The sequence below is a fragment of the Leopardus geoffroyi genome, chromosome C1 (assembly GCF_018350155.1).
Source record: "Leopardus geoffroyi isolate Oge1 chromosome C1, O.geoffroyi_Oge1_pat1.0, whole genome shotgun sequence".
NCBI lineage: Eukaryota > Metazoa > Chordata > Mammalia > Carnivora > Felidae > Leopardus > Leopardus geoffroyi.
In genome coordinates, this window is record NC_059328.1 from 151993838 (window position 1) to 152009592 (window position 15755).

General features: G+C 34.5%; 1 protein-coding gene across 7 annotated transcripts in view; it reads right to left on the reverse strand.

The window, feature by feature from the left end:
* The window catches only part of KCNH7 (potassium voltage-gated channel subfamily H member 7), a 486826-nt gene that overhangs the window by 144754 nt on the left and 326317 nt on the right, over nucleotides 1-15755 (reverse strand). For all 7 annotated transcript variants that reach the window (XM_045480018.1, XM_045480016.1, XM_045480017.1 and 4 more), the window contains exon 3: nucleotides 12574-12729. In XM_045480018.1, coding sequence (XP_045335974.1) covers nucleotides 12574-12729 — 156 coding nt within the window. The remainder of the gene's footprint in view (nucleotides 1-12573; nucleotides 12730-15755) is intronic.

Consider the following 15755-nt stretch of genomic DNA (forward strand, 5'->3'; position numbering starts at 1 on the left):
ACCCATGATAATAGTAAATATTAGTTACGTTGTAAAACCTTTAATTAAATTCATCTGAATAATAGATTGTTTCCATAGTAATGCTCACTGAGGGGGAAACTCTATATTACTACTACAGCTCTTCATCTTTGAATTAAAGAATAACTTTCAGCTCCAATGGAGAATAGTAAAAACACTGCGAATACCCTTTTAGAAACCAGTATATAGAAAATTTCTTTGTTCTTTAACTTGAGGTCTGAAAACTGATATGCAAATTTGAGGGAGTAATGTAGCTATTCAGGCAAATATATATTTTATGTGTCAATTATTCAGAATATTGAGTCCAAAGCATCCGAATACATTTTTAGTGGTTTAAATTAGTTAGATAATTGCTTAAATTACCAGCTGCATTTTGTGTGTATAGACTAAGCTGTTGTCAAAGCTTTTAGAGTAATTCAAACTTTTCTTTTAATAACCACAAAAGTAGAAATTCCCCTTTGGTTCAGACAGTATGATTTTAATCATTTCAAAGATAATGGAATCTCCTTTGTCATACCTTAATAAGATTAAATTAGATTAAAAAGTTCACTTTTGAAAAGAACTGTAAGAATAAGAGACTATAAAAACGTAACTTTATTATACTTTTACATTTAGTTTCACTTAAAATTTATCTTTATAGTTTTATGTAAACATTAATTAACATAGCCCAGTAGTTTTCAGATTTTGGCGGGTATCAGAATGACCTGAAGGGTTTGTTAAAACATAAACTGCCAAATTTCTGTGTCTCTGAATCAGTTGTTCTGATGTAAGGCCTAGGAATTTGCATTTCAAACATGTTGCAGGGTGATGCTGATGGACTTACCCTTGGGGAATCATTGACTAATGCCCATTCAGTAGGAAAATTAAAAAAAAAAACACCTTAAATTACTCAATAAAAATAACTTATTCATTTTTTTTAATTTTACAAATATGTATTTGATACTATTTGCAAGAGGTTAGGGATGCATGGAAAGGAAAATAACATCCCTGCTATGTACTAAAGGTGAAGGGTTCTTGGCCACTTTAAATAAGGAAGGTGTTTTCCAGTTTTCTACAGACCTTACCCTTCTCTCTATTTTTATTCATGGCCTTTTTCAGTCCTTTATGCTACTTGTCCAGTAGGCAAATGAATATGACCAATGTTGTAGTAAAGGCAGGCATGATGTCACAGAGGCAGGAACAGGTACATTTTTCTGGGTGAGTTCGGAACCCTGGACAGATGAAGAGTTCTTTGGAGCAAGCACCCTAGAGGGATGAAGGCATTCAAATAGAGGGGCTACCATGTTGTACAAACAAGGTGGTATAAAGCATGTTTCAAGGAACCACCACTGAAATATGGGATGTGATGGGGTGAAGGGATAGGACATAAAGCTAAAGAAGTATCACAGATCAAACCACAGGTGTTTTGTATAATACACAGGACTTTGGAGTTTTATATTGTTAGTAACAAAGAACCATTTAAAGGATGGGTATTATAATTTGATGTAAAGTAGTGTGACATGTGATCCTGAAGAAAAGAGGCTGAAAGCAAGGATACCAGTTATGAGACCTTGCATCAGCCCAAGAAAGATGTGTTGTGGGCCTACTAGGCAATTACAGTGGGCTGTTCAAGAGATAGCCACAAGGTGCACTTGACTGAATTTGATCACTTTCGTTGGGAGAAGAGATGATTAAAGATTAGCACAATCCCCATGTTTCCAGCTGTGGTGGCTTGGATGACACTGTTTGGGATGTATGAAGAGCGAGAGTTTTTGATGGAATGGATGGATGGTAACTGGAGATGGAAAGACAAGTCTTAACTTGAAATGCTAAATCTATAGAAATTTAAAAGTCTTCCAAAGGAGATGCCCAGTGGACAGTTGGATACATAACGTTCTAAGTGGTAAGGAAAGCCCAGAGAAAGGTATGGGCTGGAGATACTGATTTGTGAGGGAGTCTTTACCCTGTAGGTCATGGATAAGTTTGCCCATCCAGGGTATATAGAGAAGATGACTAAGGAGAAGAATACTAAGAGTAGCTATTGGGAGATAAACAAACAGCATTTATGAGTAGAGTAAGATGAATAAGAAAATGGTATGAAACTGGCTGCCACAGAGATCAAAAGAAACAAAGGAGTATGGTGTCATGGAACATAAAACAACAGAGAGAAGAGAATCAGATTTAATAAGGTACATTCAACCTAGAGGGTAACATAGAGAGCACAACATTGAGAGTTCAATTACAGTGAGCAGAGAAATGAGGGAAATAAGAGAAGCAAATGAGGAAGTATGGGAAGTCTGAAAGCTTGGAAGAGACAACATAAATGAAGAAAGCCAGATAGAAACAAACAATAAAGACAGCTGAGGACTATCGCAAACTGGAGAATGCAGGCCCTATCAAAAGGTGTGGCCAGTATTCTGTTTCAGCCTATTGCAAACACGTAGTCAGATACTTGTGTTTTTCCAAAATAAGCCAGAGATCTTCATTTTAGATGTCATATTCCAGTTTTTAAATGTTGGCAACAAACTTAACTAATTAAAAGTTTGAGAAAATATCATGAGATATAATCAATGTGTCTGTTGAAGTACAGGCTATTTTCAGCAGCATGAGTGCGAGCCAAAGGGAAAGAGCCAGTGAAAATATTGGGAGCGGCGGGTGGGATTGGTGAGGACAGGTTTTGAAGGAATGGAAGAGAGAATGGGTTGCAAGTGGAATCTAAGCCTCAGTTAACATTATTGGGACATTTTTGTGAGAGTGGGCTTGTTAAAGGAGTTCCTGCCTGCACCCTTCCCCTTGCTCTGAGGTGTGGGAAGTGAGTTTATTTGTGGGGACAAATGAGTGATTTAAGGTTAAGAGTGACTAGAAGCCAGATGAAAGTTTAAAATACTTGCCAAAGGAAAAAGTTCAAAGATCTGAAAAAAAAATTAAGATCTCATGTACAGTTTTGACTTGCTGTATAATAATTTTTAAATTAAAAATGACAAAGTTCATCATTTTTCTGCAAGTAAATGAAACAATGTGGGCCTGTTTTCTTGTTGGGAAATATTTAAAGTTTAGTAAAATGAGAACACTTCAGAGATTTGTGATAGTGATGGTAAGAGTAAATTAAGTAGATTTAAATTTAAACAGAAACTATTTTAAATTGATAAAAGGAGTGAAAATGTTATTAGTTAAAGTTTACTTGGGGATATGAGCTTAAGATCAATTTTCATAGTGGCTCAAAGTGAATCTTTGGTTTTAAAATAAGATAAAAACATAGAATGCATCTGTTCTCTGTTTGGATGTATAATGTTAATCAAGACTTTTTTGTTTAATTCAGGTTGCCCTAACTCCCTTGAAAATTTTTTAACAAATTAAAGTGTGTGTGTGTGTGTGTGTGTGTGTGTGTGTGCATTTGTGAGTCAGACTGGTGATCCTAGACTCCTGCTACAAAATAGAACTCAACATATAAAGCTCAAATATACTTGTAAGTAATTTAAAATGAAATGTTGATATATTTTAGTTAAAATAATAAAGTGAAAGGCTCTTAAATTTGATGACTATTAACTTTGAAATTGATAGTGTTACCAAAAACACATAATTTGGTTATGCTCTACATCGTGCAAATATTTCACAGGAACAGATATTAGAACAGAAAAAAAGAACACATTTTCCCCATTCCATTAGTTCCTTTAGATGCGGCCCCCTTTTAGTTGGTAGGAAAAGTACAATCTTCTCTTCCATTTGGTATCATTTCCATTCTTCAGATTTTAGAGCTTTTCCAGAAACCATCAATGAGAAAAGACTTAGTTGTATATTTTATTTGGAATTTATACTTTTTATGTGGCAACTAATTGACTCAATGATGCAGTGTTTATCAGTTTGGTAGACTTTTCAGTATAGTACTCTCTCCTGTACATGCTCCATTCCAGGGTAAATAAGTCATTTATCTGTGGCTGGTTCTATACCTTTAACCTGTGAAAAATTAGTTTTTCCTATAGAAAGCTGCTCACTTTAGTTGGATAGGGTTCCTTACCCAGAAATTAGGCATTTGAATTGAGAAACGATTCACAACCTCATCTGATGCAAAACAAGTCTCTAGGTTTCCAGAATTTTCTCAGCCCTATTGATCATAGTCCCTTTTTATGATACATCTTTTCTATTGTGCATTTACCTTCTTTCCTATTGCTTCTCTATTTAAGACTTCATTCTTCTCACTTGCATTTCTTGTGTTGTCACTTCACAGGTTTTCCTTTATTTTGTCGTCATTTCAGGAGAGGCAATTAAATTTATAGAAACCCACATCTTCTTAAACAAACAGTAGCTTTTTCTGTATTACTCTCATTTAAATCCCAACACTCAGGGGCATACACTCCCACCCACACACTTAAGTGCTTCTTTTTTTGTTTATTTAAATTTTAGTTGTTTGGGGTTCCTGGGTGGCTCAGTCAGTTTAGCATCCAACTCTTGATTTTGGCTCGGGTCATGATCTCACAGTCATGAGAGAGCCCTGTGTTGGGCTCCACGGTCAGCATGGAGCCTGCTTGGAATTCTCTCTCTCCCTCTCTCTCTGCCCCTCCCCCACTCATTCTCTCTCCCTCTCTCTCTCTCTCCTTCTCTCAAAATAAAAAAACTAAATATTAAAAAAATAATTAAACATGAAAAATTAAATTTAGTTAGTTAACATATAGTGCATTTTTGGTTTCAGGAGTAGAATTCAGTGATTCATCACTTACATACCATACCTAGTGCTCAACCCAACAAGTGCCCTCCTCAATATCTATCACCCATCTAGCCCATCTCCCACCCACATCCCGTCATCAACCTTCAGTTTGTTCTATATCATTAAGAGTCTCTTGTGGTTTGTTTGCCTCTCTTCTTTCTCCCTCTCCTTCCAATAGGTTCTTCTGTTTTGTTTCTTAAATTCCACATATGAGTGAAATCATATGGTATTTGCCTTTCTTTGATTGACTTATTTCATTTAGCATAATACATTCTAGCTCCATCCATGTCATTGCGAATAGCAAGATTTCATTTTTTTGATGGCCGAGTAATATTCCATTATATATATATATATATATATATATATATATATATATATATATAAAAGCTTATATATATAATCATATATATATAATCATATATATATATAATCTTATATATATATATAAGATGTACCACGTCTTCTTTATCCATTCATCAGTCCATGTACATTTGGGCTCTCTTCATAGTTTGGCTACTGTTGATAATGTTGCTGTAAACATTGAGGTGCATGTACCCCTTTGAATCTATATTTTTGTATCCTTTGGGTAAATACCTAATAGTGCAATTGCTAGATAGTAGGGTAGTTCTATTTTCAGTTTCTTGAGGAACCTCCATACTGGCTGGAGTGGCTGCACTCCAGTTTTCATTCCCAACAGTGCAAAAGGGTTCCCCTTTCTTTGCACCCTCACCAACACCTGTTGCTTCTTGTGTTGTTAATTGTAGCCACTCTGACAGGTGTGAGGTGGTATCTCCTTGTGGTTTTGATTTGTATTTCCCTGATGATGAATGATGTTGAGCATCTTTTTACGTGTCTATTAGCCTTCTGGATGTCTTCTTTGGAAAAGTGTCTATTCATGTCTTCTGTCAATTTCTTTACTGGGTTATTCATTTTGGGTATTGAGTCTTACAAGTTCTTTATAGATTTTGTATACCAACCCTTTATCAGATATGTAGCTTGCAAACATCTTCTCCCATTCCATAGGCTGTCTTTTAGTTTTGTTGATTGTTTCCTTTGCTGTGCTGAAGGTTTTTGTCTTGAAGAAGTCCCAATAGTTCATGTTTGCTTTTGTTTCCCTTGCTTTCAGCGACTTGTCTAGTAAGAAGTTGGTCCAACGAAGGCCAGAGAGGTTGCTGCCTGTGTTCTCCTCTAGAATTCTGATAATTTCTGTCTCACATTTATGTCTTCCATCCACTTTGAATTTATTTTTGTGTATGGCATAAGAACATCCAGTTCCATTCTTCTGCATGTTGCTGTCTAGTTTTCCCAGCATCATTTGTTGAAGATACTGTATTTTCTCCATTGGATATTCTTTCCTGGTGTTTGAAGATTAGTTGACCATATAGTTGTGGGTACATACTTCTTATTTAGGTAAGAAATTAGGCATTTTGAAGGTTAATATGTTTCTTCAAAAAGAAGTGTATCAAAATTTGATTTTCTTTTCTTTCTTTTTTTGTTTGTTTTGGTGGTCACCACTGGAACAACAATGTTTGAAATAGCCAATATCAGTATTTTACATGGATAGGAAAATTATACTTTAAGAAAAAAAAAATTGGCAGGATTTTCCCCCAGATCAGAAATAATACAAAGTAGAAACTGGATAGTATCAGAAACTACCAAGTTCAATTTGTCTCTCTTTAAATTTTCTGCTTGATTTATCAACTCTTCAAAAATTAACATCAAGTAAAGGAAATTCCTCAGCATAACATGACAGAAGAGTATAATCAAAGCCAATATACTGGTTGTAAACAATGGGCCTTTGTAATGCTCTGGAAACAATTTTATCTGCATATTTATACTTTCTCCAATGACTCTGTATATGAGCTGCAGTGTAGGGAAACCACTCATATTCACAAACTAAAAACCAACCTCTACTGAATTTGCTATGGCTTATACATGAGATGCTATTTTAATCACAGTGTAAAATTGCATAGATTATGTATTACATCCTGAGAGGCTACCGTATAGATTATCTTCCATTCAAGGAATCCAACTTTCAATTCTCCATTTGTATTTCAGTTTGAAATGAATACTTTATTTATTTTTAAAATTTTTTAATGTTTATTTTTAAGAGACACAGAGACAGAATGCGAGTGGGTTAGGGGCAAAGAGAGAGGGAAACACAGAATCTGAAGCAGGCTCCAGGCTCCGAGCTGTCAGAACAGAGCCCGATGCGGGGCTCAAACCCACGAGCTGTGAGATCATGACCTGAGCTGAAGTCGGATGCTCAACCGACTGAGCCACCCAGGCGTCCCATGAATACTTTATTTTTAAAAAAATCGCCTTTTTTGCTATGCTGCTGATACACCAGTCCCTTTTTCACTTCCATTCAAATTAATGGACCATGCAAGATAACTGTTCTATGGGAAAAATGAAGAATTTGTGATGACAATGAAGAAAAACATCAGGCATCCCCAAAACAACAGATTTTACTGACATTCATGACCAAAATACAGGCTGACATTACCTAAAGTATACTCTCAGGAATCATTCAGTAATGACTGAATTGATTAGTGGGAGATATAAAGAAATAAAAATGGTCATCAACTTAAAGGAACAAGACTTCAGTATTACAATATTTTTTTTAAAGTACCTCAATTTTGTTTTTAAATATGTCACCAGGGAGACTGACACATAGGTGATTTTGATAAAAAGTTTCCCCCCCGAGTGTGATATTGTTCAGAGTAAGATATTTAGTATATTGGAATCATTTTACATTAATATATTTCTCCCATTATTTCTTTAATATAACACTGTACTAGCATCTGGACATACCTAAGGAAGTACCTGATACTATCAAAACTTCTCAGCTGGTATAGATTTGATTTAGTATTATACTCAGGTTTACAATATAGGCTTTTTAAACTGTGTTTTTTATTTTAGTTATAGCTTGCTGTCTGAATTTATGTATAGAATAACAATTTCTTTTTTAAAATATTAAAATTTTTTGACAAGGCCTAGCTCCCTACAGACAATAACAGATCCCTAAATTTCGATGTCCTCACGGATCTTCCTAAACACAGTAGAGACCAATAAATGAGACAAGTAAAAGTATCCATAAACTATGCCTAAAGAGTAATTAGAGACAGAGACATTGCACACTTTAATTTACATATAAGCAGGCAAATAAATTCCTAAGAGTGGCAGAATTGGGTCCAGAAAGCACACTGCAATGGAGTTCAGCAGAAGCTTAGTGAAGAAAAGGGGAGTACAAAGGTCTCCTTGGGGTGACGGAAAACACATATCAAATACGGTTAACCCACAGATAAGGAGGAGGACTCCGCACTGTGTAAGAAATACTGAGAGCAGGTCTGTGACCTGAATGGTCAGAAGACTGGTTACTAGATAGACGATAAAAAGTAACTTGAAAAGTGCACAAGACCTCAATTAGCAGTTTTGGAAAAACACTGCTTCTTGGTGGGGGGCGGGGGGAGGAAGACTAGTGGTGAGCACTGAATATATTTCACTAGAAATTTAAAGCCAAAAAAAAAAAAAAGTGAGGGGGCAGCTGGGTGGCTCGGTCGGTTAAGCGTCCGACTTCGGCTCAGGTCATGGTCTCATGGTCTGTGAGTTCAAGCCCCGCGTGGGGCTCTGTGCTGACAGCTCGGAGCCTGGAGCCTGTTTCAGATTCTGTGTCTCTTTCTCTCTCTCTGCCTCTCCCCTGATCATGCTCTGCCTCTCTCTGTCTCAAAAATAAATAAAGGTTAAAAAAATTTAAAAAAATTAAAAAAAATGTGAGAAGTATGTAAACATTATGGCCTCTGACCAGCTAGAAATACTGCAACAAAACAAAATGAGAGGAGAAGAAAACGTAGAAAAAGTTCACTGAGTACCTTGTTGGTAAAAGTTGGGATTAAAATAATATAATTTAAATTGACAAACTGAATGGTAGAAGCCCATTCTTAGGAGTGCAAAGATAAGAATTAGAACAGATAATATTATTAACTAAAATTACATGGTGGAAAGGGAAGGAAAAGAGTTACAGGCTAATTTTATTCTTGCTCATAGTAAGGAATCAAAATACAGTGTCTGAGGGAAAGGAGGAGAGATTAAGGACATTACATAAAATTAAAAATACAAATATTCTCAAATATAAAAACAAAAGCAAAAACAAGATAAAACAAACCAAAAACACACATTGGAGTTTAAAAAAAAAAAACAAAGAAAACATAACATAATGAAATGTCTCAAGAGAGTATATTTAAGTGGTGCCTGGGTGGCTCAGTTGGTTAAGCTACTGACTCTTGATTTCGGCTCAGGTCATATCTCACAGTTCAAGAGTTTGAGGCCCACAGTGGACTCTGCGTTGACAGCAGGGAGTTGGCTTGGGATTCTCTCTCTCTCTCTCTGCCCCTCCCCCTCTCACATGCACTCTCGCTCTCTTTCTCTCTCAAAATAAATAAATAAATAAACATTTAAAAAGAGAGTATATTTTTTTTAATTTTAAAAAAAATTTTTTTTAACGTTTATTTATTTTTGAGACAGAGAGAGACAGAGCATGAACAGGGGAGGGGCAGAGAGAGAGGGAGACACAGAATCTGAAGCAGGCTCCAGGCTCTGAGCTGTCAGCACAGAGCCTGACACGGGGCTCGAACTCACGGACCGCGAGATCATGACCCGGGCCGAAGTCATCCACTTAACCGACTGAGCCACTCAGGCGCCCCAAAAAGAGAGTATATTTAACATAGACTATATTAGTAATAAGAAAAAAGTTATATCAGTAAATATAAGTACCTATTATAATTAAAAATTAAAAGACAAGTATTATTTTTTTCTTATAAGAAACAAAAGAAAACTTCACGACGTATAAAAAAAGCACAACTAAAACAAAGAAAGACTAGAAGATGGTTTAAATATATAAACAAGAAAATAAACCTGAAGAAATCTTTGAAAAGTAATAAAAGACAACTTTGCATAATTGTATTAAAATAAATTTTTTAAATCTACATAAAATTCTTGAGAAATAACATTTAGTAAAACTGATACTAGTTGAGATGGATGACTGGAATAATCCAATCTCTGGAGAAAAAAAAAAAAAAAGGAAATTTGTCAAAAAGCTGCTCCATAAAGTAGTGTCAGACCTAGAGGATTTCACAAGGAAATCATACTTAACTTTGAAAGTTCAGATAATCTCCAAATTATTTGATGGTTCTGTAGCACAGACCATAGAAAATAATCTCCATATTATTTTCTGAAGGAATTATAGATTGATACCAATACCTGATGAAAGTGCACATAGACATACACACAAATTTCAGGTCAGTCTCCCTAAAGAATACTAATGTAAAGATATTAAATTAATTTTAGATAAAGAGAGGCCAACTGCATAGTACAAAATAAATACATCATGGTCAATAGTGACTCCTTTCAGAGATGCACGAATAGTTCGATGTTAGTAACTCCATTAATAAAATTTATCGTAAAAATAAAGAAAAAGAATAGCACACTCGTTTCAACAGATGCTGAAAAGGAAATTTACAAATTTCAACACCCATTCTTAATAAATATAAGTTAATGAAAAACTCTGCAAGTATAAAACACATACAACTCAAACCAAATACTGTCATTGGAATGAATAAAAACACTTGGCATTTACACAAAAATCAGGAACATTGTTTACCATCAATGACTTTTCCATAATATGTTGGAAGTAATAGCTAGCACAATTAAACAAGAGAAAACTATTAGATGTATAAGAATTGGAAAAGAAAATGTGAAACAGTCTCTATTTGATATGATAGACACTTGAAAAATTCATAAGAGTCAATGTAAAAACCACTGCAAACTAAGAAAATTCACTAAGATAGTAGGATATAAAACTAACATTCTAAGAAAAAAAATCATTAGCCTCAGAAATAATCAGAAGAGGGGCTCCTGGGTGGCGCAGTCGGTTAAGTGTCCGACTTCAGCCAGGTCACGATCTCGCGGTCCGTGAGTTCGAGCCCCGCGTCAGGCTCTGGGCTGATGGCTCAGAGCCTGGAGCCTGTTTCCGATTCTGTGTCTCCCTCTCTCTCTGCCCCTCCCCCGTTCATGCTCTCTCTCTGTCCCAAAAATAAATAAACGTTGAAAAAAAAAATTAAAAAAAAAAAAAAAAAAAGAAATAATCAGAAGATATAATGAAGAGAGGATCCTATTTATAATAACAGCAATAACAAAAAGTTAAATGCCAAGCAGCAAACTACAGTGTAAGAAAAAATTTTAAACACTTCTGAAAGACACAAAAATTAGACTTAAAGATGAAAATACATGTAATATTCTTGTATAAAATGACTCAACATCATAAAGATGTTAACATTCCTCAAATTAATTTATAAAAGTAATGAGAATCCAATTAAAAACCCAAAGAATTTTTTCCATATCTGAACAAGTTGCTTCTAAAGTTCATATTGAAAAAAAGAATTTTTTAAAAATGGGGCGCCTGGGTGGCTCAGTTGGCTGAGTGTCGGACTTCAGCTCAGGTCATGATCTCACAGCTCTTGACTTCGAGCCCCACGTGGGCTCTGTGCTGACAGCTCAGAGCCTGGAGCCTGCTTTGGATTTTGTGTCTCCCTCTCTCTCTGTCCCTAACCCTCTTGTGTTCTGTCTCTGTCTCTCTCAAAAATAAATAAACATTAAAAAAATTAAAGTTCATATAAAATTTTTAGCAAGAAATAACCCCAAACTCCTGAAAATTAAATTAAAGGGAAGCATGTCATATCAGAGATCAACTGTATATTTAAAACAATATGATTCTGAATGATAAATAAGCCAACAAAACCGAATACAAAGTCCAGAAATATACTCAAGCAGATAAAGGAAGTTTAGTGTGTGATAAAGGTGGCATCTCAAATCATTGCTGAAAAGATAGACTTTCTAATAACTGATGTTGAAACAACTGGAGAGCCATTGCTAAAATGATAAATTAAATTTATATCTTGCACTATAAACCACGAAAAACAAAATATATCAGAGATACTAAAAAAAAAACCATACAAGTTCTAGAAAAAGATTTTTTTTACAACCTTGGGATGATGAAAACTTTTCTAAAAATGGCTCAAAAATTCAGAATCAGCAAAGGAAAAGTTTCATTAATTTAGCTACACTACAAACAAACAAACAAACAACAGCAACAAAACCACTGCATGACACAAATTAGGAAAAGTTAAAAAAATATTTGCTGGGGAAGAGATTTGCCACTTACTTTACAATTTGAAAGAAAAAGACAAAAAATGTATATAGGAAATGAACAGCTGGCAGAAAAAGAAATATCTATAGTGCTTAAATATATGAACCTCATTCGTAATAAGAGAAATGTAAACTAAAACTAATTGAGGTACTACTTCTCACCTATTGTAATGATAAATATAGAGAAGACTGACTCCCTCTGTTAGCATGGCTTTAGAGAAAAGATCTAATAAATTGCTGGTGGTAGTATAAAATGGTTCAAACCATAGGAAGGGGAGTTTAGTTGTATCTTAAAAAATTACATATGCATTTACCCTTTGACCTAAGAATCCCACTTATAGACTCTTACCCTGAAGATAATTTTCCAAAAATATACATGCGTGTTCGCAATTCAATCTGGCATTATTTGTAATGATCAAAACGTAGAAACAACCATCACTAGGGGACTAGTTGAATTAACAATGGTATAACCAAGTCAAATGGCTTTGAAAGCTATTGATCAATTCTATAAGGCACCAAAGAGTAACAGCAGCTATGACTTTGTTTAATATAAATTTATTTTACCTAAAATGCAAACATATTTTGAGAACTGACTCAAAATGAAGAATGTATTAAAATTACTACAGTAGCAGAATATCAACAGCATTACGTGCATGTTGCCTTTTACTTACGGTTTACAGTTTTGACTGGTAATATTGGGTTTACCCTCTCTGGGGAGCCAGCGTTTTCCTCATCTGTCACATATTCAAAATTAATGATGAACATCATAGCCACGCCCTCTTGGTTTTTCACTGGAATTATGTGAGTGTTACAAATGAAAGTGGACCCTAAGGAGATGAAAAATGAATGTTAGGTCAAAAGTATGCCTTCATTTTGAAGTGTTAGTAATATTAAAATTCTAATAACCCCTTAGAATTTTCTATTGTAAATGATCACTGAAATTTAACAAAATAATTAGACTTTTATTTCATATTTCATTTCACATATATCTACATAAAAATCCACAAATTTTGCCATAGACTTTACAGGCAAATTCAGGTGCTACATTATGGAAAAATAGAATATCAAATCCCATTTGTTCTCACACATACCACTATAATAATATAAGGAACAAAAAGTATATTCTTTAACTTTTTAGAAAAACTCTTAGCCTTCTCATATATTTTGATTAATTCTGAAGCTATATAAAACAGCTGTGTAAATAATGAAGACAACTCCTATTATGACATCTTGATTTTAGTGTTAAGCAAATTATTCCTTTTTTCTCTTTTAATTGCCAGGATATAAAATAGTAAGTTATTGACTGTGTCTTAAATATGTTCCGATAATTCTTTTCTTTTTTTCTGCAAAATTCACAATGCCCAAATTATAATGGTTTGGCTTGTAATCTGTTAGAAAATGAGATCAAAATTTTGTATATTTTATTGTACTAATTTGATTCCTTCAACCAAAAATATGATATTCTTTTTAAAGCACTTATGGGGCTAATACACCTTTTATTAGAATCTTCTGAACATGAGATGAGCAAAGGGACGAATCAATTTACAATTAACCACTGCCACTCATCCTCAAACAGAAAATCCAAGATCCAAGATTTAGAGAACACTGTCAAGAAGTTGATTTCTTTTAAATTAGTTGACTTCTGACTGACTTCTTGAACCTGACTTCTAGAACCAAGTATTTTCTTCAAGCAGCTTGCTCACATCTTTACCCTCTGCATATTTCTTTTTTTAGTCATGGTGATGGAAACATCAGGTTAGGGATTTGTTTGGGTTCAAAAGTATTGTATTTTTTAAATGCAAAACTTCAGGAAGAGTTCTCAATCAGGTAATAGAATGTTTTTTTGACTTGTTTGTTTGTTTGTTTGTTTGTTTTGTAACAACTGGCTGGGGCCATCTTGAATCTTGAGAATGATAATTTAGTGTAGAGGCAGAAGCAGGTTGGGAGCAAGAGGGACCTGGCTTCAGAGGGAGATGTGAGAAAGTGAGACACCAAGAGTCTGAGGTCAGGGGCATTGGCAAGTAACAGGAGAATGTAGTTGGAATACCAACATCCATGAAGCCCAGTGGATGCTCGTATTCCAAAATTGTGTCCTATGCATGAACAATCAAAAACAAAATAAGTATGATAAAACCCTTTCCTTTCTTCTCATCCTCATCCCTGCAACATGGCTCCTACCGCCAGAGCCGAGAACAAAGGCTATTGCTAATACTGCTATCGATTGAGACATCACAGGTGGAAGAGATTTTGAGGGTGGGCCTGGAGATCTAATTATTGTTTATGAAATTGTTTCTATTGGCAAACATGTTCTAATTTCCAAGGAACTAATTTTCAAAAACACTCTCAGAACACAGACTCTTTGTAAGTTGGGGATGCCTATGTGTTAGTTATGATTCAGATATTTATATGTCAGTAGTCTCCCAGATTTGAAATGTAGGAGAACTTATTTACAATTAATTTTATATTTTCTGTAAATATGGCCGTGGTTTTACAGATGTTGAAAAATGTGTTTTAAGAATGACGTGCTGCACCTTCACAGTCTTCAGCTGTGTCTTCAATTCATTTAATAAAATAGTTAGCTAGAGCACTTGTCATAGTTTCCATGGTAACAAATGGGATGACTTTAGTAAACAGAAAATAAGTAATTTAAGACTGTTGCACTAGAACTAAAAATAGAATTGCTTCAGGCCAGGCATCAGAATACAAACTGGCTAAACAGACTGAGAAGATACTAGAAATAGCCATTGTGTATTCTGCTAATGAATCAAAACACATATTGATAATACCACTTAAAATGACATTTCCTAGATCATGTAGAGTATCATTGTGAATTCATAGATTTGTTACTTAGCAGTTTAAAATCTTTCAACAATTGAAGTATATTTACATTGCTGATTGTACAACAAAACACAAAGCACAGATTTTTAAGAAATCAATAAATAAAAGATGTGGGAACAGAGATTTAATAGGCTTGTAATAGAGCACAGTAATTTTGCTTTTGGTAATAGGGGCAAAATCACGTATTGCAATACTAATGCTTGTAAATTTACTGGCTAGTGCTAAAAATCATAAAATTATAGTGCTTTATAAAAAAGTTCAGTTATACGCATTGGCTCCAAAGCATATTGAAAATATGTAATTAATCTGGGATTTACTGCCCACTAGCATTGTTTCCTGCGTGTTTCTATTAAGCAATATATCTCCTCTAAAGTCAACTGAAAATTCACATTTACATTTTTTTTCTCTTTTAGTTTTTGGATTTAATGTCTCCATCAATCTTGCATAGCCTCCTGGAAAGCAGATTATTGAAAGGAGATACATGGACTTTAGAAGAGAAGGAGAACCAAATACATTTTGTAAAGCAAAAGCATTTTAGCTTGCATCATTCCGCAAACTCCAAGTTCTGTCAAGGTATTACTTTTGTAAAGTAACATTATTTTAATAAGGCATTACTGGGCACTCCTAAATATTTTTCTTGAATGCAACATTGGGAGCAAGAGAAATGGAAATATCAGTCAGCAAACACTGATCTAGCAATTAATTAAAAAAAAAAAACAGATACATTCAATAATATGTAAATAAGAGAACTAAACAAATCTAGAAATAAAAAGCTGAGACCTTGTTAAAATGAATCAGTATTCAAACGGAATTAATAATGTTTGTTAAGAAGCTTATTTACAATAAGATTATCCAATAATTTTACAATTATACATGCAATTATACAAATATTAGTTAAACCCAGATTCATTTCCACATTTTGTCTCCTGACTAAAAACATTCTCAAAACCGGGAGGGCCGCTTAGGAGGAATAACGCTCCTTAAAATAAAATGGCTCGAGTGTTAATTTTTAACG